At 34.0% G+C, this 24,534-nt stretch overlaps 2 protein-coding genes across 3 annotated transcripts in view; one reads left to right on the plus strand and one right to left on the minus strand.

Moving 5' to 3' along the window:
• Positions 1–2,824: 2,824 nt before the first annotated feature.
• The window catches only part of LOC138307096 (uncharacterized), a 41,583-nt gene continuing 19,873 nt past the window's right edge, over positions 2,825–24,534 (minus strand). Inside the window, 5 exon segments of the mRNA XM_069247726.1 lie at positions 2,825–6,275; positions 7,956–7,973; positions 8,758–8,957; positions 14,308–14,375; positions 14,477–14,502. Coding sequence (XP_069103827.1) covers positions 5,698–6,275; positions 7,956–7,973; positions 8,758–8,957; positions 14,308–14,375; positions 14,477–14,502 — 890 coding nt within the window. The 3' untranslated portion in view covers positions 2,825–5,697.
• LOC138307481 (uncharacterized) lies at positions 14,588–21,045 on the plus strand. Of its 2 annotated transcripts, XM_069248254.1 has the most exons (6): positions 14,593–15,090; positions 16,129–16,431; positions 16,936–17,000; positions 17,222–17,296; positions 17,526–17,600; positions 20,599–21,045. In XM_069248254.1, the coding sequence occupies exons 1-6, from the start codon at positions 14,918–14,920 to the stop codon at positions 20,676–20,678; spliced, it is 771 nt and encodes a 256-aa protein (XP_069104355.1). In that variant the 5' UTR covers positions 14,593–14,917; the 3' UTR covers positions 20,679–21,045. The 2 variants fall into 2 exon arrangements, with proteins under 2 accessions (XP_069104356.1, XP_069104355.1); XM_069248255.1 differs by lacking the exon at positions 17,222–17,296 and having other exon boundaries at positions 14,588–15,090.

Consider the following 24,534-nt stretch of genomic DNA (forward strand, 5'->3'; position numbering starts at 1 on the left):
CCAGACCTTTGAAACGTGAGTTATATCGTTGACTTACCTTGATAGAAGTCCTGCGCGTCCATTTCAGCTGGTTCTGATTGAGGCCACTTAGTGTTACCAGGAAGTGATTTGCAGTTTCCACTTGAGTGATCCGTATGATTATATTTATCTTTCATACAATCTTTAAAGACTTATTATGTCTTCACAGAACTCTACTACTATCTACATTAACATCCCTTATGAAAAGTACTTCGTTTGGTACATGATTTAATTTAAGGTAATGATCACACTTTGCTGTAAATATACCCACATGTAGTTCGGCTACGAGTACATGTATACTATTCATGATTATTATCAATACAACATTATGCAGTTAAGATCTTTAAATTTGACCGCGTGGCATTTTGCTAAGGAATATGTATCAATGTAATATGAAATAATATTAATAAAATTACTTTTAGGGGTATCTTCATAATTCCAACAGTTCTGAAATCAGAATAAATTAGCGGGACTGAAATAACTGAAGTCATTGCAGTCCGGTGGCATGTTTTGATGCTCCACCTTTTTGGTTATATCAAAATATTTACTTATGCTGTATATATGTTTATGCAGCATGGCTGACATTGTTTTTAGCATATCTGCCATGTTATTACTCGTCATTTAATAAAAATGACATTAACTGTAATTTATATAATATACCCAAAAACTTAGCATCAGTCGTGTCTTTTAGTCAGAGTGATGTAGATGTATAACATAAATACAATTTATACCGATAAATACATTTATATTATATTTCGAAATTTTATGTAAATCAAGTTCACCTGAACCGATTTAGACATATTGCAATATACCTTGAAAGATAAAGTAAATCGAGTTATCCCAATACCGATTCGGGTGATAAACCAATCAGAACTGGTCATTCGGTCACGTGACAAAACAAAGAAAAAAATAGCTTGGGAAGATCGTTGCTCGGAGTTCTGATTTCCCACCATCCCACCCATTTTAACATGTTTCTTTCTCCTAACTATCATACTTTTCCACGTACTTCTGATAGTGATCTTTTTCTATGATAATTTTTACAATTAATATTGTAACAAGAACTCTATTAGGTTTTATGTATGTAACTGTATGTTGAGGAACTCATATATTATTGTTGTATGTATGTAACTGTATGTTGATGGCATGTTTTGATGCTTCACCTTTTTGGTTATATCAAAATATTTTTACTTATGTTGTATATATGTTTATGCAGCATGGCTGACATTTTGTTACCATGTCTGCCATGTTATTACTCGTCATTTAATAAAAATGACATTAACTGGACATGTTCATTCCCTGTTGTAATTTATATAATATACCCAAAAACCTAGCTTCAGTCGTGTCTTTTAGTCAAAGTGATGTAGATGTATAACATAAAAATAATTTAGTGTTCCAGCAAAATTAATGCACTTTAATTTACTTACTTTTGGAGAAAATCAACTGTTTGTGTCTCTGTTTCCTCAAAGGAAAATAATCACTTGGAAGGTCTTATCTCTACGGTATTTATTCCCGTTGAAAACAAGCTTTCTGGCGGCCTTCGAGGATTACGTTCATTTTACGGATTTAAAGTCAGCAAAAGAAGTGGAACAGTATCATGAACCAATGCATTTTCAGCACTAATATCGACATAAGCCAGGCACAGAACTCGATACCAGATACTAAGAATTATCGGTAACAGTTGTGATAGGAAAATATTACGTTGTCAGTAGATAAATGTTTAATTTCTGTCGTTTGATTCAATTTCTAAATTTGATGATGATTTGATCCCAAACATTCCAGTGACGTCATTTTTAGTAGAAGTGAATGAAACGTCTGTCAGTGCCGCCAAACAGTGACGTCACAATCACCGGAATGACGTCGCTTACATATTTCCCACGGTAGTAAAAAGATTACACACTCATTCGGTTTAGTGAATGCATCTTTTCCTGATCATCAAAGAAACGTTTCGTTTTGAGCGAAATCGTGTAAATAACAGGCAATTTGATTTCGTTTTGAATACCATCTTCTGGATGTATAATTAAATAGTTGCAGGATAAACGGAATCCAGGTCAGTATCTTACAATACAAGTTTAATTTTGGTGTCGACACGGAAAACCAAGATGACTCAGCAAAACCTCCTCATCTCACCTCATCGGACAAACGAAAGCAGCATCGATATCGATTATAGCAAAATAGAAATGTTGGAAATATGGCAAGTACATTCATGATTTACATAAACCAATAATTAAAATAAATCATTTATTTCATCTAGAGTAAAACTAATTTGCAAATCCCATACACCGCCTGCAAGGAGACGTCCTAGGCCTATCGCTTCCCACGATACACTCGATCGTGGTATATATATTATGTAGCCAAAACAGAGGGGCAAGCAAGTTATTCATTATGTAAAATAGTAAATATGTACGTCATGTCCACATAATTGAAAACTGAATTATATATTATGTAAATATCGGTTAGCTTGTAAAAAATATAATAAAACTTTATTTGATGAGGATAACATGCTTAGCCAAAGACTAATTTACCGCAAGCCCTCTAAGTTTAGTAAAACATTTTTAGTTAGTGAAAATACATGTTACATAAAACCATATACAATGTATTTCATACAGTAATAATTATATCGTAATCCTCGTAATCACATCAGTTCATTGCGGACAGCAAAATATCATTATTAAGATAATTGTTCATAAAACGGACTAAGGCAGCTCTGAATAGATGACTTCAAGGTATACTGTTAAATCCACAAAAGTACCAGATCTTGCAATTGGAATGGCCGGATGATGAAATAAAAAACACACCAATGCAGTGCTGTGTAAACATATATTTTATTTGTTAATTTATCCCATGTATGTTTATTACAAGAATGATGTAATTATTACTCGAAATATACAATATGGTCGTACGTGTATTAATTACATGTACATATATGTCATGTGTCTGCATGTTGATTTTTTTTATATATATTTGGTAATGTTGATTTAACTTTTAAACTTGCAAATACTGACCACATGGTAACGTAGTTTTATTTCCACATCGCCATATACTACGAAAAAAAATAAAGATAAAATTTAAACTTGGATAAAAGCAATAAGAAGACTTCAACATTCGCGATCTACCATAGAATATGCTTCCTAACACTTATTGGCGTTTGATCGATGTTAGAGATGAATTATGGCATTCATTACACAATAAATATTGTGAAAAAGGTTAATATAACGACACAAGTATATGGATTGACACTGTAAAAACACTGGAGGAGCTTAGTACCACAAGTTAATATACTAGTGCATTGTTAGTCACCTGAAAAATAATCAAGAGGACACGCCTTTTACAGTCATCAGAATGTGTGATTGGTTAAAAAAATGAAAATAAAGTTGGAAGAAGTTAAGGTTGAATGCATACTACATTAGTCTTGAATAACTATAAAATAGGCATAAATGGTTGTTTTCATGAAATTGTGTAATAGATTCTTCTTGTAGGTATACTAAACTATTTAATGTATCTGTTTAATACTCAGTCGACAATGTATGTCTTAAATTCATGATGTATTTCTCTACTAGATTCACGAACTATTAAAGCAGCAGTTGTGTTTGTCATGCAATGTCCAATATGAAAGGGTAGATAAAAAACAAAAACAATGTAAGGTATTTATTGTATGTACAATTCTTATGGTTGATTATATTTAACCAGGCAAAATCCTTCTGGATAAAGATCTTAGATGTTTAAATGCAACAAACATTTAGTAATCATAATGGTTATTTGGTCACAAAATATGTAATGAATCCTTTGGACTCACTTAAAGGGACAATTCATTCTACGAGAACATTAAAATTTGTATATATATCGGAAAACCCCCAGTTCTAATGGAAATTAGATCAGTCGGTTTTACTGTGATATGTCAGAAAATCCCATGGTGGTGAAATGCGTGTGATATGTTCAAACTCACTCGCTGTCCGCCATTACACATTGTGGTCGAATATGTTGTATGCCGAACCCAGTCCCTTGCTCGTAGAGTAATGCTACTTTTGTCTAGAACAGCTCAAATCGCTCTGACAGAAGTGTGTTTACCTTATAAGGTGAATTGTCTTGCCTAAAAAATCATTATATCACCTCCACAGTGGTTATGTAGTTCATTTGTTTAACGTGCGTGACTTTGGCTCGGATATTGGTACAGCGTACATATTGTACCTGCTTAATCGTATTGATCAACGATTTGTAATTACAACGGTATCAATTAAAATACTAAAAAATGACGTGGAATTCGTCAATATCTTATGTTATATGTTTCATAAGAAATGAAGAACAATACATTTATGCCATATTTTGCTTCTTGGTTATGTAAAAGAATTGGCGTTAGTGAATTGTCCCTTTAACTGAAATGTACAATTTGTTACATATTTTGTCAAAAGTTACAAACAACCCTGCCATAAAACAACACAATAATCTACAAGGAAAAACAAGCTTACGGTAAGTTCCTGTCGTCCATTACATTTACTAATCTATGTCAGGTTATTATTGCTTAGTTATGCTATCATTGTATAAAGTTTGAATAAATTTTATTGATGTGTTCTCAAGTTATCGTCCGAAAACTGAAATTTGTGTAATAATTTATTTTTAGGAACATTGACCTTTGTAGTTGATATTTTGACCCCAAATTAAAATTCAAAGCTGTCGTTTCTCATATGCTACCATTGTGTGAAGTTTGATCAAAATCTGTAAATGTGTTCTCAAGTAATCGTATGGAAAATAAATGTTTTGGAACAATATATTTTTTAATAACAGTGACCTTTGTATTGACCTTTTGACCCAGAATTCATTCCCCTATGCTACCATTGTGTGAAGTTTGATTAAAAATACATCTATTCGTTCTCAAGTTATCGAATACACCTAAGAAGTGTTATATAGCCATATAAAAGATAACTGGTTTAAACAGGATCTAAAACCTAAATAGTTATATAGATCAGGAAATATAAATTAGGTGGTTATTTTTATGTAATGCAGGCGAGTGTTCGGACAGATAACAACAACACTGACGATCACATAATCAAAATGTATAAAACAATATTAAAACATTTTCATTTAGGAATTGCGTGATGAAAATAAAAATGAAAAGTTACATATAATGTTGACATCTAAAGGACAAGGAGTTGGTCATTTCCTCCTTGACAGGTTTCAATATCTATCAATGGAAGTCAATTTTGTAATTACTGTTAATCAAGATGTATGGAAAATATTATTAGAAATGCATTTAACCTTTAATCAACATTAGCAATGCTCAAAAGATAGTTATAATATAACACACAAAATAATCAACAAATTAATATGATGGTTGAAATCATAGCAAGACTTTTAATCATACATCACATGTTGCGGTTTTGATCGATATGACGATAACATGAAGGTTATGGCATAATTATCAGACTTTACATTCTGAAACTTCAAACTTCTGCCTCAAAATGTTCGTATGTCTTGCTGCCCACCACATGGCGATCAATTTACAGTCGATGGGATCCCTGTTAAAACCTTACAGGCGTTGAATATGTAGGTGTCGTTGTACGTTTATAATGATTTTCTATGAAAATAATTGTAATGAGTTTAAATGGAAACTTAAAATTTGCAATAATTTTCAAAGGGAACTTTTCTAACTTTCTAACGGGCTATATATATATATATTCACTTGGTTTACGTCTCGTTATCAATCTCACATGACGACCCTTTCACAGTTGCCGCGATTCCAGCAAGAACATTAAAGTCGGCCGCGTTGAATATGTACGTGTCGTTGTACGCGATGCTTTGTAATTGGGCATAATCAATTCCGTTCCCTATAGCCACACAAGCAATAAGGACTCCTTCTCGCTTCAGTATATCGGCGGCCGTCGCCGGATTATCATGAGCGATTCCATCAGTCATTAAGATTATCACCTTAGAAGCATCAGCTCTGGCTCCGTTCGAAGCGGTCAAAGAATTTTTCATCACGAAGTTTAACCCTCTTTCTATATACGTTTGTCCACCTGTATACACTATATCGTCTATAGCGTTAAAAATAGCGTCGTCCCCAACTACGCCATGGTACTCGTTAAGCCAGAATTCATTATTAGCATAAGTGGAATACTTCGCAACGCTAACTTGAATGCTGTCCGGACCTAACAAGACTCCAGCAGTGTAATTCTGGATGAAATATTTCATAAGTATGAAGTTCGTAGATTCAATACTTCCAGACGCATCCAGGAGAAATACAACATCTGTCTTTGTAACGCAGTCTGAAAAAATAAAACATGATATAAAAATGTAGCACAAAATATAGCCAATGTACATATATTATATCGATGAAATGCGATTTCAATTTCAAACACTCGTCTTTATACGTCAAAGATTTCAAAATTTCATAAATATTCGGCACGAAAATTACAACAGGTATAACAAATCAACACCGCCGACTAAGAAATGCATGCTCTTAACACATAGAGTTAAAAACTAGTTTTATTTAATATAAATGTTGTTAATTTGTGCAAGCAAAACCAAATTTACACCTCCGAAAAGAAAAGCCATACCTTTTTAATAACATTAGCCTGTAAAAATTGTACAATTAACCAATTTTTAACACGAGTCATAAATTTAATCGCTACACAATTGTTCAGTTACACGGTCGTAAGAAACATTTAAGCAATGAACAGTCACCAAAGTATTGTATATAGTCAATATGAATGCAATTTGGGTGACAAATAAATTGAATGTCGCCCGTTAATTTTAATTAAATTGGTATTCGGAAAGCGTCCAGATATTAATAACTGCAATTTTAAATGTTTTCCTCTTGATTTTCATTTTATTTTCATTTATGCCAACATTTTTAATTTAAAGTTTAAACCCTATGTAATGATAGGCTACTTGTTTCGTTAATTGTTTACTGGCGGCCATGTTTGTTTACATTGTTTGTATTCCTACGCAGATACCTCATCACTGTAAATTTCAGACATATTCTGATATACCACATTTTGATGTACTAATGATATATAGGCGAAAGCAACATGGAATGTAAATATAAAATATATGTTTCCGACAATTGTGTCACTTTTGATGCAAATAGGTCGTTGGACATTGATTAAATATTAGCTACCTGGTTACACCAGCCCCCAATTTAAAATATCATATCGTATTGCTGCTGAGCTGAATGTATTTCAATAAACTTTGTCCTCCACGTACTTTCCATGCTTTTCCCATGATTGGTAATATACAAGACTACATTATAGATGGCGTCTTTTTGGTCCCTAAATCAGTCGAATTTTCAAACTTATAATTTGGTAATGAATGTGTTGAATTTCACCTATCGATTACATCTCTGAAGCAATTGATGTTATAGGTGTGTATCATGGCAGGTGAAGCTGACCATCCAAACTTCGCATTAATGAAGTATATTTGAACATTTGGTCATTACCTATTTTAGCAGTTTTTTTCATCTTTATCACATAAAACACATCCTTGATCTAACTTCATATATATTTTTCCTACAGATGTGTGTGAAGTGTAGTTTGTATCTTAATTCATAAGATCGTGCTCTATTTTCGTTATTTAAAACAAAAAACATGACAAAATTTCCACATTCGATGAATTTATGCTTACTATGGTTTGTTTGTACGGAGTAGGAGATGAAATGATATAAATCTACCACCATAGATGAACCATGGATGTACTAAATAATTCAAACACAAACGCTTAATTTCGTAACATAAGTTGAAACATTTATGTATTTTGAGGGGTTCGAGAATGGTCCAACCACACCTTTACGATTCTTTAATTTGGTAGACCTATAAAACTTGTGTATAGAAGAATATATTTCATATGACCGTATGGAAAACTGTAGTAACGGACAATTTAATGGAGATAGCCTATGTTATTTTTATTACAACGTTTCTTTTTTGATAACGAACTTCATACGGACTTACCATAACCGGTTTCCGGACCTGAAATAAATTATGATAATTACTGAAAAAATTCAGAAATTGTTATGAATCATATATTATCAAAACTATTGAAATTGATGCATTGGCGTAATTATCCGTATAAAAGAAATCCTTGTTTATTTTGCATATTGTTTTATTCTATAAAATTCAAATGAGTTACAACTCAGAAACATTGGGAATTATTATTATTGTGCACAATTGTTAGATTATAATAATTTCGAATTATTCCCAAACAATAATGCGTATCTTGCTTGTGGCATTTCGCCTACAGGAAGGAAAGAAAATTATTAAAAGAATGCCAGGTGTAATTTGACTATTGCCTTATTCGTATTATCAATAAAGTTAGATGAAACCAGGGCTGCAAAATTAATAATGTCTATATCAATACCAACCCAAAAAATAATTTCGTATATATACATTAATCAAAATGAAACAAGAAATGATTCGATCTAGATGGGAAGAGTATCCTTTTCAGATTTACATATTTTGATCCCTCGAAAGAAAACCCGATATTTACCAGCCATTTGTTAATGTTTCCCTTGTAAGTCGTGTCCATATTTAGACATGTTTGCAGATTTTCATTACTTTTTCATCTAGTCTATATATACCTATACATATAAGGGTATAATTTTCCATGAATGTTTATTTTCTCAAAATATCGTCTACAAAGCGCGATTACTATCGGAGTAATGAGGCAATCTCATCTAAAGAAATCTATGAGAAAAATATTATTATATATCCATTTTATCAAACTTTGAATAATAAAAGGAGCAATATGACTTACCGGGATTTACAATTATATTATTGCCTGTCAGGTCTGCTATAACAGTAGTTAAATCTGCGACAATCAACGGAATGGTGTCTGTTAAGGCTGTTATGATGTCCGTTGGGGTCAATTTGGAATGTATCTGATTGCCTGCACCATCACTGAGTATAATGTCCACAGTTATATACATGGCAATTACGACCTCGACACTTCCTGGCCTAATAAAACAGACGTTAAATGTTATACAAATCAAATATACACTTGCAAAAAATGTATAGTTTTATTAGTCGTATATGTGGTAGATTCGTGAAAATAAACTTAAAAAATATATAATGATACATAGAATGATACATGTACTTACAGACGAAAAGTAGTATATGAAATAATTAAAGAAAAGAAATAATGATGCACTCTTTTAGCGATTTTGCCATTAAGATCCGTCATGACACGGCCAAAGCACAATTATTTTTCTTTTCTATTATATATAAGGTATATATGGTATGGAGATGAGTAGACAATTGTATAATGTGAGGTGGAGATAACTGATTCGAGGCCCCACAAATTGTACAGTTTTCGGCATATATCCATAACATAACATAAATTAGAGTTAATGCTATATATGTATATATGTGTGTGTGTGTGTGTGTGTGTGTGTGTCAAATGGTGAAGTTTTCAAAACCTAAGAAAGCCCCAGGAATATAATTTATATAGAATTTTTTTGGATGTATTTGAGTCAATAGAGGATTAATGTTTGTTCACATTCCTTGTGTGGGACTTTATTCTAAAAATAACGAAATATTTCTGATTGTATGTTGTGCGTTAAAACAAGTATGGGATTATGCCCGAAGATCTACTTATATGTACGTGGAACTGGTAACTCTCCTATAAGGTATATTTAACTCAGAACAGCAGAAATCTGGCTCGGATGTGACGCTTTCGTCTACTGAAACAATCATGCGACGTCATAAAGACGTCAAATCTATATTTGACGTCAAAACGGTGTTATTACACATGTGTCTTACGATATTTATGACATGGCCGTATGACATAGCTGAACGGACCAGTTATGTGATAAACTGTCTTATTAGTGACTGTCTTATATTAGAGTCACATATAGGGATTGGATTTCGTTTTTATGTTAACCATGCTTGTATGGAGCAATTCCTCTAAGAATATATTCTATGGGGCGCGTTAGCGCCCCATATTGAACATATTCTTAGAGGAATTGCTCCATACAAGCATGGTTAACATAAAAACGAAATCCAATCCCTATATTTACACTCACACGACTTTTTATTTATATTTTATGCAATAAAATCGTCATTTGAAAGTGACGTAATTATTCAATTAAAGTCGGTCAAAAGTGGGAGGAGCTTACTCAATTGAACAGCGAATGATGACGCTTCACGTAAGGTAGAATTATTCATCCGCGACGACAAAAAAGTTCAATATTTTAGTGTAAAATAAACATGACAAACAAAGTAAATTTCAGAGATAATTTTATTTAATCAGATCAGAACTTTAAATATATATTCAATTTTGCTAAAAGTTAATATATAGCGTAATAACATAAAGAATTTGTACACGGCCACATGTGTGAACTCGGTGACCGTTATTGTGCAGCGAAGCTGACGCACGCTTACACACTTTAGTTTGCCGAAGTTGTGAAAACACCGATTTTCAAGTAGCTCAATGTGTTTGAGATGTCGTCTGACTTGACGATATTACATCCTTGGGAGCCATGTGATTATATAATCTACGCTTAGATCCATATCGCCATCGATAGATGAAACAAATTCACTTGTGTTCGATGGATACAATGTATTTGTGGTGACGCGGAACTGTCAACAAGTGGATTATTAGCGGTGCATGTTTTATAATACACATGATTAAATACTCAAAGAACAAAGACAAGAGGATATGTTTATAACTGACTTCTATCAGAGGGTCTCACACCCGTCCACCCCAAAGGCTCGATCGTAGGACGAACATAGGCACAGAGGTAATGTTTACATTTGACACCCATCATATTTAACAAAAATGAAAGCAAGTCGCCCCGGTCGGGGTATTTTTCCGTTTCTTTATACAATTGTTAATTTAAAAATTGTTTGAATCATATATAAATATAAAACATGTATTTATTGTTTACATTTTTCCAAAATTCTATGAAAAACAACAATATACACGTAATGTTTCGTCAAAATGTAAACAAAGCCATGTGTTTCTTTTAAAAAAAGTAGTCCTTTTACGTTGCACAGAACATTTCCTTACGCAAGTTCAAAGTTCAATGTTACCATGCAGTTATGGTAAACAAAATCGGCTAGTATTAGCGTATAGTGACCAAGCCTAGCAAGTGTAAATATACCTGTATAACACAGTAAAATGTGCCATATACGTGTAGGACAGTTACAGGTAATGTTCCCATATTCTTGGAGTTCAAGTACAGAAAAAACAATAGATTGCTGCCTGTCGTGCGCCATGGGACAGACGTGTGTCTAACCATCCGTCGACCCAGAGTTTAGTAGATCTCATTAAACTTGTCCTCACCTGTAACAACTTCAAATCAGTGCTATGGGGATCAAGATGGCTCCTTCGTATCCCAATGTATTCATTGGACACCTTGAATCTGCAATCTTAACATCAGCCCCAATCAAACCTTTCAGCTGGCAAAGATTCATTGACGATATTGAAATCAAATGGACCTCCAACCGACAGTCTCTCGAAGAATTTATTGAACATGCCAACACATTCAACAGTACAATAAAATTCGCTGCCGACATATCAACAGATACCAATATATTTCTAGACACTAGATCCACCTTAGTTGAAGGGACTATTAGTACTGACTTAAATTCCAAACTTACTGTATCTCATCTATACCTCCGTCCCACCAATTGTCATCCCTCGCATACACCCAAAAGCATTCTCTATTCACAAGCTTTACGACTCCGTCGAATAGTGTCGACAATACCACCTTCGAACTCCGGTGCGAAGAGATGAAATACCACCTTCTATCTAGACGATACGAATCACATCTGATCGACCAAGAAATCGACAAGGTCCATGCCCTAGATAGAGCCAACCTTCTCATATACCAAACCAGAACTGTCATTCAACGTGTTCCCTGTGTGGTAATATTCCTTCCAAACTTACCACATCTCCCTTCTATCCTGAGGAACCACTGGAAAATCATCGAGTCATCAATCTTAGGTGTATTTTCCCAGAGCCACTGTTACTAGCCTACCGCAGACCAAAGAAATGTAAAAGACCTTGTAGCGAGCAGCAAACTTCCTCCTCTTACTCCTGCTGCACGGGTTCATTTAAGACATGGAGCAATAAACGGTGCATGATGTGTCCATACACAGCATCCATAGACACATTTGAATGTGCTATAAACAACAAAGCATACAACATCCGACAGAACCTGACGTGCAAATCCAGCAATGTCATCTACCTCCTCTCGGGTAGGAAATGCACAATGCAATACGTTGGGGAATCGGTAGTCCACTCAACGTCAGAATCAACAATCACCGTTGGTCTATCAAGCAGAACAGATCTGGCTATACAGGTTGCCAGACATTTAAACTTACCCAGCCATAGTTGGAAAGACATGCAGGTGATTGCAATCGAGCACTGTTCCTACTGGACACAAACCAAGCATCGATCGATCGAAAGATTCTGGATTACCTATCTACAGTCCCGCTATCCCACCATTTTCCTGTTCTTTTCTACGCTTTTTTGTCCTTTGTATGTGCTGCCCGGCTAAAGGCGACTAAATTTAGGACTTTACTCCTTTGCGCGCGCGCACACACACACACACACACACACCAATACATACGCACCGAGAAGATAGGCGACTAAATTTGCGTTTAATACCAAAGAGCACTACACATTTATAAAAAAGAGGAGTGTCAATTTGGGCCCTATGGTGGCCATGACCGATAAGCATTATTTTTTGTTTTACAGATACCCTTGGTTTAGGACATCATGATATGACATATGATTAAGGTCAGATCGGAGTCTCCTGTGAGTAGTGGGAGTTAAACGGGATGGATATTTGTTTTTAATTTTATACCGCTTCGTGTAAACTAAATGATACTTTTAAATGATTTTTCATGAATTATGATGCATTTATATGTTGAAAGCAAAAGATTTTAGAAAATACAACTTAATGATAAAGAATAGGTCACAGTGACCTATTTTTGTTAAATGCCAATTATTCAAGAATAAAGTCCATCTGGTGCCATAATATACCAGAAAATACTACATGACCATAGCTGTTAACTGGACGTTAATTAATCAAACAAACAAATGTTATATACATTATATTACATTGCATTGAGCAATATATTTGCATATTATAAACTTAGGCAAGAATATTTTGAATGAGATAGGATTGGGGAGGGGGAGCAGAGGGGAGGGTGGAGAGGGACTTTTATTGTCTAAACTTTTAAACAACACTATATGTTTTTTCTTATGTACAGGGGGTCATATACTTGCTCAAATACTTTGCTATACAATTTTGAAATACAATAATGATTTTTTAAATATTTTAAATGTGCATTGTATTATATTTAATTACAATCTCTCAAATGCCATTCATTAGAGAAAAATAGTAATATTTGAGCAAGTTTGTCTTGATTCTGAACATAACATTTCATTAATAGGTATTTTAAAGTTTAAAATAATAAAAAAAATCCTCCTCTCCCCACCTGCTCCCCCTCCCCAATCCCATGCAACCACAATATCATTTGCCTGAGTATATATACAATATGGAAATATATTGCTCAATGGAATATAAATATGATATATAACATTTTGTTTCTGGCATATTATGGCACCACGAACTTTATTCGTATATAATTGACAATTTACAAAACTAGGTCACTGTGACCTATATTTGGAAACTAAGTCATATTTTCCAAAATGTTTTATTTTCAACTTACAAATGCATTATTAATAATGAAAAAAAACATTCATCATTCAAAAATATCATTTGGTTCCAATAAAACTGGACAAAACAGAAAATTGTCCCTCCTGTTTAACCCATCCCCCATAACTAACAAGGGACTCCGACCTGACCTTAATCATATGTAATATCATGATGTCCTAAACCCAGGGTACCTGTAAACTAAAAATAATGCTTATCGGTCATGGCCACCAGACGGCCCAAATTGACACTCCTCCTTCGCCACACATTTGACGTCACACGTGGCACGCTCTTCCGCCATCGCTCTTATTGTAGCGTTCTGCCGAACAGCATGGCTACTTTTTGGTAGATTCGGCCTTTGGCTGCAACTTGCCGAAGGGTTAATTGCGCTCAATTGTGTTGTTAAATATTTGTCTTCTTTCATTGTCCCGTTTTACTGTTCGTGTCATATTATGTAATCGTGTTCGTTTTGTGTGTCTTGATAAATGGGCAGATCGCCATTAAAATTTGACAATTTTTTGTCCACACGGTTGGAATTACTTCTTTGTCCCATATATGATATCATATATATACAATAAGAATCATAGTAAGAATATTGTATTTGCACGTTTTAAATATGATGTATATAATATACTTACTTGAGGTCTGTAACTTTGCTCTTCTTGTAATTATCCCTGATAACGCTTTGACTGTAGATATAATCAGTCTGAAATTCACAGAGCGACTCATTATAAAAAGAAACTTTGACTTTCAGCTTACAATTTATTGATGAACTTTTTTTCAATTCTCTACGATGTTTGCTCTTACCTCATTTTCGATTTGTTTCGCAAAGTTTTTAAAATGATTACATCTGAGTTAGTAACATTTATTTAAGTCAACCCTATTATCACAATGCATGAAACGAAATACGGAAGCACCGAACTGAGATGGATTTTTTTTTATAATAAGATATATGTTATAAAATCACATTCTATATTATCTATTTTGAACGCATTATTTTTCAGTAGTAAACTATCATGTCAATGTAGAATTGGTCCTATTTGGCCCTTGGTCTTATTTTGGTCCTTTTCTTACTGCGAATTGTGCTAAATATTAGCATAATGAAAACGTATTCAGCAAAATTTGCAGCAAGAATAGGACCAGAATTAGGGTTGCAAATTCACACAATGTTTTTTTTTTTTTTTTCTTTTTTTTATTACTTTTTTTTTTTTTTTTTTATTAAATTTATTTTAAACATGTATTTTGCAGATGTGCATGCTTTTCAGGACAATGGCAGAAATGATAGATATTGATTTCCTAAAGTATCGATACCACCCACATGATCACTACGATCGCTGTGACCCTACCCATGACTGTACACCTAACAGTCCCCAGAGCGGTTTTAACTGCTGTCCACGGATAGAGGTGACACACTTTCCTGGGTACGTAAATATCTTTTTTTGTTTCAATGTAATAATGAAAAGGGCAACACTGCGAGATGTGTTTGTATATAATTTGTTTTCTTTCATGTAATTTAATTAAAAAAAGTACTTAAACCACATAAGGAAGTGTAATTTTTAACTTTATCAATGTATACATTTTTCAATATAATTGTTGAAGAATATAATGTTGTATTTATGAAATTATCGGGTTTTCAGATAATCGGTTCATATAAGATAAATGTTAGGATTTATTAACACTTTTCATATGTTTAAAAAGACTAGTTCAGATATTAATGATCATTTTGGAATTAAAGCGCTACGATTGCGTATTAGTCCCCTGTCGATGAAACTGGAGAGGAGTATAGTGTTTGTTCCTGTCTGTCTGTCTGTCTGCTGTCTGTCTATCTTTCTGTCCGGATTTCGTTTCCAGACGATAACTTGAGAAAAAAATGATTTTTTTTTCAAATTTCACACAATGGTAGCATATGGGAAAATACAAACTTGGGATTGAATTTGGGGTCAAAAGGTCGACTACAATGGTCACTTTTACCAAAAACAGATTGTTTGAAAAAAATCGTTTCCAGACGATAACTTGAGAAAACATTAACATTTTTGATCAAAGTTCGCGTAATCGTAGAAAATGAAAAAAAAAAAAAAAAAAAATTGTGGTTAAATGGGTGTCTAAAGGATAACTACAAAGGTCACTGTTACTAAAAAAATGTGTAACAAATTTAAGTTTCCGAATGATGACTAAGAAAAACATCAACGGAATTCGTTCAAACTTCATGCAACGGTAACATAGGAAAACTATAGCTTGGGAATTAATTTGGGGTCCAAAGGTCACTGTTACTAAAAATAGTTTGTTTCACAAATGTTCGTTTCCGGACGATAACTTGAGACAATTTTTTTTCAAACTTTATACAATGATAGCATAACTTAACATCATTGACTGGCCATAGTTTAGAAAAAATGTCATTGACTGCAGGGGACGTGTGTTGCTTGCAACACTTACTGTAAGCTTGTTTTTTCTGTATGCAGTGAAAATGACTGCCATTATGTCTCATGTAGCGATTCTACATGTACCCAATGTGGTGAAGGCGCTAAGTGTACAGACATTCCTCCCAAACATACCATGGACCTAGACTTTAACCACGGTATTTCCGGTCACATGTCATTTGATATGAATTTGATGAATCATAACATGTTCCTGATCATGATTTGTGACTGTTACGGAATGTCATCGGAGAGGCATCCAATATTTAGTCAATGTCTGAACGTCGATGTTTCCGATGACGCATACCATCAGATGAAATCCACGCCGAATCAATATGGATACGCCGAGTAAGTATAATGATTTGTTACCTGACTCCCTATATAAAAATAAATAAAGTAATTTCGACTGTTTTCATATGAGATTGCTTGATTTCTTTTTACAATTATAAAATCTTCAGAAACTATTGGCCGGTCAATAGTTTGACTGTTTACTGGCGAAGAACTTTTGAATGTGTTTAATTATTATAATAATTTTTTTATCGTCATAAACACCGGAGCGCCTGGCCCAAATATTCTTTCCACGAAGTACATGTATATGATTTCGGTTCAGTTAAATAACATTTATTTCATGGCTCATCAAGCAACATTTAAAATACCTTCCCTTCACTGTGGGGATCAGTCTTATAAACTGTTTCAAGATGCCGCATCATCTTCAATCATCAAGTTTTGCACCAAAATAAGTCTTGTATTACAAAATAGTACAATTATAACCATGTATTCTCTATATAAACATACAGTAAGATCACATTGGAAATTACGTCTTATTTTTAATTAAGCTATAATTCCTGACAGGGTTGCTTTGAATATTACACGTCATTCAGATAGTATCGTCAATCAACTGGTCAGTACAACCAACGGTGAGTTCATGTCAAATCTGCTTATGCAAATTAAACGTTCTTGTAAGTATAATATACAACTGCTTGAAATTGTAACTCATTGAATTCAATAAACAAATCTATATGTAATACGTTTAACTGACACTGCTGCTGAAAATGTCATTTTAAATCTGTAACGAAATAAAGACGTAGAATACGAACTCATGTTAACGAGCTAATATTACATTATTTTTGTTCTATAGGACCTGCCACAAACAAGGGGGAATCATTGACGCAAGACCAGGGTAATAAATCATACAATCCTACTGATTCAACAAGTATATTTTTCACCCTTTCATTTTTATGATATCATACTTTATCTTCGTAGCTATTTGACATAAATACTTTGTTCCAATTCATCTTGGATTTTACATATAAGGAAGGAGCAGTGCTTGTGTCAGGGATTCATCGCCGAAAACACTCGTGATTTTGGTCTTAATATGTTTTACTTTTTATTTAATATATGTGCATTGTAATCATTAGAGTACTATAACTGTTCCATTGTAGATCCTTATAAGACTACCAAAGCACCATTTAAACAGCATAGGAATAAGGACGTCCATTTCAGAACCAATCCAACAGGTAAGTGGTTTTTTTACGTATCAGTAGGTGATACACAGTGGACTGCTTGGTGTATATGTACATGACTGAGCTCACGTGTGTCGATATATACGCTTTATAAAGGGGTCGGTAGCTAGTCGTGTTCTATCCAAGCAGAGTTTAAACAAAATGGCGACTGCAAGTCCTTGGAAAGGCAGGGGTTGTCTCAGAAACGAAGTTTGAAAACAACGCTGTATTTTTTTTTTATCTCAAATGTATATTTTTAACTTGCATTGTCAGCTTTAACTCTTTCTTTTCAATAGCTCTTCTAAATCATTTTATTATCCATATGCGTTCTAAACTTATAAAGCGGCGAATGCGATATGATTTTGGAAATTTGGATTGGTTTTAAGGCGACCTTGAAAGTACATACAAAAATGTATATGCAATGTATATTCATGTGAAATTCACGTGAAATTTGTGTAAATTTTTTTCACGTGAAATATTGTCTGAGTAATCTGGTGCTTATTCCATTGTTGTTAGACTTTTAAAATGCACATGGAAACATAGTGTTCATTATTCTTATAATGAATACCATTATTACAAAGTTTTTGAAGTTATTTAATTACATTTTGTAGATCAGACGCGTACTGCTGTAAATACATAATTCATTAGATTCAATGACATGACACCGATATTATTAAATGATAACATTTTACAGAACAGTGTCGTAAGAAATATATTTTTTTTTCAATCAACTATTGACATCTCCCTCATTTATTTATTAGATATCCTGATCACCTGCTATTGACATCGAACTCTTTCATTTATTTACCAGGTATCCTGGTCACTTGCTATTGACATCGAACTCTCTCATTTATTTACCAGGTATCCTGGTCACTTGCTATTGACATCGAACTCTCTCATTTATTTACCAGGTATCCTGGTCACTTGCTATTGACATCGAACTCTCTCATTTATTAACCAGGTATCCTGGTCACTTGCTATTGACATCGAACTCTCTCATTTATTAACCAGGTATCCTGGTCACTTGCTATTGACATCGAACTCTCTCATTTATTTACCAGGTATCCTGGTCACCTGCTATTGACATCGAACTCTCTCATTTATTAACCAGGTATCCTGGTCACTTGCTATTGACATCGAACTCTCTCATTTATTAACCAGGTATCCTGGTCACTTGCTATTGACATCGAACTCTCTCATTTATTAACCAGGTATCCTGGTCACTTGCTATTGACATCGAACTCTCTCATTTATTAACCAGGTATCCTGGTCACTTGCTATTGACATCGAACTCTCTCATTTATTAACCAGGTATCCTGGTCACTTGCTATTGACATCGAACTATCTATTTATTAACCAGGTATCCTGGTCACTTGCTATTGACATCGAACTCTCTCATTTATTAACCAGGTATCCTGGTCACTTGCTATTGACATCGAACTCTCTCATTTATTAACCAGGTATCCTGGTCACTTGCTATTGACATCGAACTCTCTCATTTATTAACCAGGTATCCTGGTCACTTGCTATTGACATCGAACTCTCTCATTTATTAACCAGGTATCCTGGTCACTTGCTATTGACATCGAACTCTCTCATTTATTAACCAGGTATCCTGGTCACTTGCTATTGACATCGAACTCTCTCATTTATTAACCAGGTATCCTGGTCACCTGCTATTCATGTTGAACTCCCTCATTTATTTACTAGGTGTCCTGGCCCCGATTTCTCGAAACAAAAGTGCAGACTTAAGTCAAAACTTAAGTTTTTCTTCTTATGTAACTTATATGAAAATTTATGACTTAAGTCAGTTTTTGACCAGGTATCCTGGTCACCTGCTATTCATATTGAACTCCATTTTTTATTTACCTGGTATTCTGGTCACCTGCTATTTACATTGGACATCCCGATTTATTTACCAGGTATCCTGGTCACCTTTTATTGACGTTGAACTCCCTCGTTTATTTACCAATTATACTGGTCACCTATTATTGACATGAATTCTTCAGTTATTTACTAGCTATTCTGTAAATCTGCTATTGCATTTGAACTCCCTTATGTATTTACTAGATATCCTGGTCACCTGCTATTGACATCGAACTCCCTGATTTATTTAACAGGTATCCTGGACACCTGGTATTCACATTAAACTCCCTCATTTATTCAACAGGTATCCTGGACACCTGCTATTCACATTGAACTCCCTCATTTATTTAATAGGTATTCTGGTCACCTGCTATTGACATTGAACTCAATCATTTATTTACTAATATCCTGGTCACTTGTTATTCACATTGAACTCAATCCTTAATTTATAGACACCATGGTCACTTGCTTTTGACATCGAACTCCCTCATTTATTTAACAGGTATCCTGGTCACCTGCTATTGACCTTGAACTCCCTCATTTATTTGCCAGGTATCCTGATCCCTTGCATTGCCATTGAACTCCCTTATGTATTTACCAGGTATATTGGACATGTTATACACATTGAACTCCCTCATTTATTTACTAGGAGTCCTGGTCATCTGCTATTCACATTGAGCTTCCTCATTTATTTAATAGGTATCCTGGACACCTGGTATTCACATTAAACTCCCTCATTTATTCAACAGGTATCCTGGACACCTGTATCACATTGAACTCCCTCATTTATTTAATAGGTATTCTGGTCACCTGCTATTGACATTGAACTCAATCATTTATTTACTAGATATCCTGGTCACTTGTTATTCACATTGAACTCAGTCCTTAATTTACTAGACACCATGGTCACTTGCTTTTGACATCGAACTCCCTCATTTATTTAACAGGTATCCTGGTCACCTGCTATTGACATTGAACTCCCTCATTTATTTGCCAGGTATCCTGATTCCTTGCTATTGCCATTGAACTCCCTTATGTATTTACCAGGTATACTGGACACATGTTATATACATTGAACTCCTTCATTTATTTACTAGGAGTCCTGGTCATCTGCTATTCACATTGAACTTCCTCATTTATTTACTAGGCATCCTGGTCACCTGCATTGCTGGAGGACTAGCCATAGGCATTCCCGTGACACTGCTAATCGCGAAGATGATCAACTAAACATATCGGACTACCAGGTGTAATTCATACGTATCAACATCTACATCACCTGCATGATTTATAAATATGTATACATGTACAAAATGTGTTAACATAATTGAATACGAAAAATATGCAGTCATAAAATGGTATATATACTATACTATGTGCAAATATATTCTTAATGTTTTATTTTAAGAACATGTATACGTTATTTTATAGTTCTTGACATTATATCAACCTGAAAAAATTGTAGATTGGAATTTCGACTATTCGAAGTCAAATCTTTCCCATTAATGGTTTTTCTGGTACATTTGTATATGTTTTGGAAAATACGCGATGTTCTTGATTATGAGCTATATGTATAAAAACCATACTTTAAACACAATGTGGTATTTGACTTGAATTTCTTTGTTGTTACGATACATACGACAGACCTGATGATTTGATTGTTTGAATTTGTTACCCCATCCTGAAGATTTTGAAGATCAGAATAAAGAGTCGGATACAACGCTTTGTCGAAACATAAACTAAATTTAAATATAATAGCACAAAAAAACCCACACAAAAACGGAATAAATAGACAACAAAAATAACAAAATTACGGATAGTGTGCATGAAATAAAATGCACTAAATAGCAAAACCTTATATAGGGTAGAAATAAAGTCCGTCTTAGAAAACACCAGAGACATGGAAACTCAAGTGAATAGGAGATTTTTTACAAGATCTCAGCGCCATGAATCATTTTTCGAGATCAAGGAATCGGCGGTCATAGGTCAACTGTAGATAACTACAGAAGGCGCTACTTTCAAAATGGCAGCTTGTGTGGAGTTTATACATTATACATGACATATATGCTTAAATCTCCAAGTTTGCTTCCTGCCACCAAAAAGCGTTGATCTCACTAAAATATTATCGGTTAACTTCACGATTTTATTATATATCATTGGAGTAAGAAATAGGCAGGTTTGTGATTAAAGAAATGTCATTGCATTTTCATGTGTATTCCATAGCATTTTATGGTATTGACATACTGTATAGTGTTTGCTTCCAGTCGAAAAGTGTTCAAACAAAGATAGATTTCATAATAAAGTAGATATCTAGTGTATCGTGTAATCATCATGTGCGATTGAAGACGCATATTTTTCCGCGGATTTGGACGACATACGGAGTATTGTCGATGACTTCATGGTAAACGGATGTCCAAAGCATGTAAATCTATGCAAGATAGGGTCAATAATGCGTCGATTACACGCGACGGATAACACAACTTGGTCATAGGCAATCTTTCTGAGAACGCCAAACAAAACGTTGTAATGAAGGACAACGTCCTAATCAATGCGGGTCTCGAAGCACATTACATTACAGTGAAATCTGCCGAGTGTAAACAATGTAAAATTTGCAACAAATCAGTGAAATTATCGCTGCGTGCCGATCTGTGGATGGCACAAAAATGATACTTGAAGCGAAGTTTGCTATACGAAAAAGTAACCACTATCAAAATGTGTAAATATGAATATTTTTAACATTTGACAGTCGGCAGTGTTACACAGTCGTGGTTTCTGGAATGTGAAGGGCTGGAATTTCTGACAATTCTATCTTCCAAATTATTACAAATTAACATGCTGATAAGTCAGTCATTATTCACTTCCTTCCAGCAGTTTTACAGTCAGATTGTTTGTCATGTGGAAACTTATAGATATCCTTTACCAATACACATACCATAGTCTTACCTTGACGGACACTTTATTTAATATATAAAACTGGTGGCCAAATCAGCAGGCAATCAGCACTTGATTTATTAATAGCAAAATCAAAAGCGACTGGCGAGTTACTTTATAAAACGTTTACTAAATTATATGACAGTACAGTTTGGCCGGAATTTAGTTATGGGGCTACCATTTGGGATACCCTATATTCAAGCTGCATCACGGCTATTAAATGTCGTGCTCGTAGCATTATGTGAAGTTAGTTATGCCTAAATGTCACCGTAGTGCGTTGGCTAAATTTAAATGTGGAGTGGCTCCTATAGGTATCGAAACCCGTCGCTACGAAAGAATTCCACTAGAGAATGGAAGATGTTTACACTGCACAAATGTTGTGGAAACAGAAATTCATGTTTTATTAAATTGTATTTTATATGATGATGTTAGATCCGATCTTCTACTTGAAGAAAACATAATAAATAATGTTATAGTTTTAAGAATTAAGCATTGAAGAAAACACTTGTTGTGACTTTAAGCAATATATCCCTAGATAGGTTATGTGCCAAAACCTGTTTTCTATCCTTAAGGGACGTTATATTATATGTTATACCTGTATAATTAAACAACAGGTATGTTTTATTTAATCTTATAGCGTATATTTTGTAATCATCTATAGGTTTTTAATCTTTTGATTTAATGTGAATTGACCATTTGTAATTATATTGATATGAATTATGTCTATTGGTCCTGGGTGAGGGGTTGGAGATGTGCCAGTAGGGATCGTTCCAGTAACTATATTGCTCATCTATCACCTCAAACCGAATTCATTAATAAGTTTTGAAACATATTAATACTGAAAATTGTTATTCATTGTCCCACCTGTAACACCACTGGGTACCGACTCTATGTTGTGATTGTAACACAAGTTATGATGAAATATATGCTAGTTGGAATGTCCATGGGATACTTTTATACATAACACAAATAATTTAATGTAGGTAATTAGTCATACAACATACAGGTTAAATGCAGCATTGGAAAATATTAAAGCTGATAATGGACTAAGGCAGCTAGGAATATATGACTTCAAGGTATACTGTAAAATTCACAGAAGTACCAGATCTTGCAATGGGAATGGCCGGATGATGAAATAAAAAACACACCGATACAGTGCTGTGTAAACATATATTTTATTTGTTAATTCATCCCATGTAGGTTTATTACAAGAATGATGTAATTATTACTCGAAATATACAATATGGACGTACGTGTATTAATTGATGTCGGTACATGTATGTCATGTGTCTGCATGTTGATTTATATATATATATTTGGTAATGTTGATTTAACTTTTAAACTTGCAAATACTGACCACATGGTAACGTAGTTTTATTTCCACATCGCCATATACTACGAAAATAAAGATAAATTTAAACTTGGATAAAATCAACAAGAAAACTTCAACATTCGCGATTTACCATAGAATATACTTCCTAACAATTATTGGCGTTTGATCGATGTTAGAGATGAATTATGGCATTCATTACACAATACGTAATGTGAAAAAGGTTAATATATCGACACAGTATATGCATTGACACTGTAAAAACACTGGAGGAGTTTAGTACCACAAATTAATATACTAGTGCATTGTCAGTCACCTGAACAATAATCATGAGGACTTTGCCTGGTTGAATATATTTTAACCATAATAATTGTACATACAATCAATACCTTACATTGTTTTTGTTTTTTTTTTATCTACCCTTTTATATTGGACATTGCATGACAAACATAACTACTGTTTTAATAGTTCATGAATATAGTAGAGAAATACATTATGAATGTACGACATACATTGTCGACTGAGTATTAAACGGATACATTCTGATAACTTTAAAAGGCGTGTGTCCTCTTGATTATATCAAACTTTTCATTCTGAAACTTCAAAAATAATGTCTGCCTCAAACTGTTCCTATGTCTTGCTGCCCACCACGTGACGATCAATTGACAGTCGATACGATCCCTGTTAAAACTTCGCAGGCGGACGCGTTGAATATGTACGTGTCGTTGTACGTTTGTAATGATTTTCTATGAAAATAATTGTAATGATTTTAAATGGGAACTGTACATTTGTAATAATATTCAATGGAAACCTTTCTAATGATTT

The sequence above is a fragment of the Argopecten irradians genome, chromosome 14, assembly GCF_041381155.1.
Source record: "Argopecten irradians isolate NY chromosome 14, Ai_NY, whole genome shotgun sequence".
NCBI lineage: Eukaryota > Metazoa > Mollusca > Bivalvia > Pectinida > Pectinidae > Argopecten > Argopecten irradians.

Excerpts from the sequence above, each read along its gene's own strand:
- LOC138307481 (XM_069248254.1), top strand. The coding sequence starts at position 14,918 with ATGTGCATGCTTTTCAGGACAATGGCAGAAATGATAGATATTGATTTC. Across the intron at positions 15,091-16,128 it reads GAGGTGACACACTTTCCTGG|TGAAAATGACTGCCATTATG; the intron begins GTACGTAAATAT and ends TTCTGTATGCAG. Across the intron at positions 17,001-17,221 it reads ACTGGTCAGTACAACCAACG|GACCTGCCACAAACAAGGGG; the intron begins GTGAGTTCATGT and ends TTTGTTCTATAG.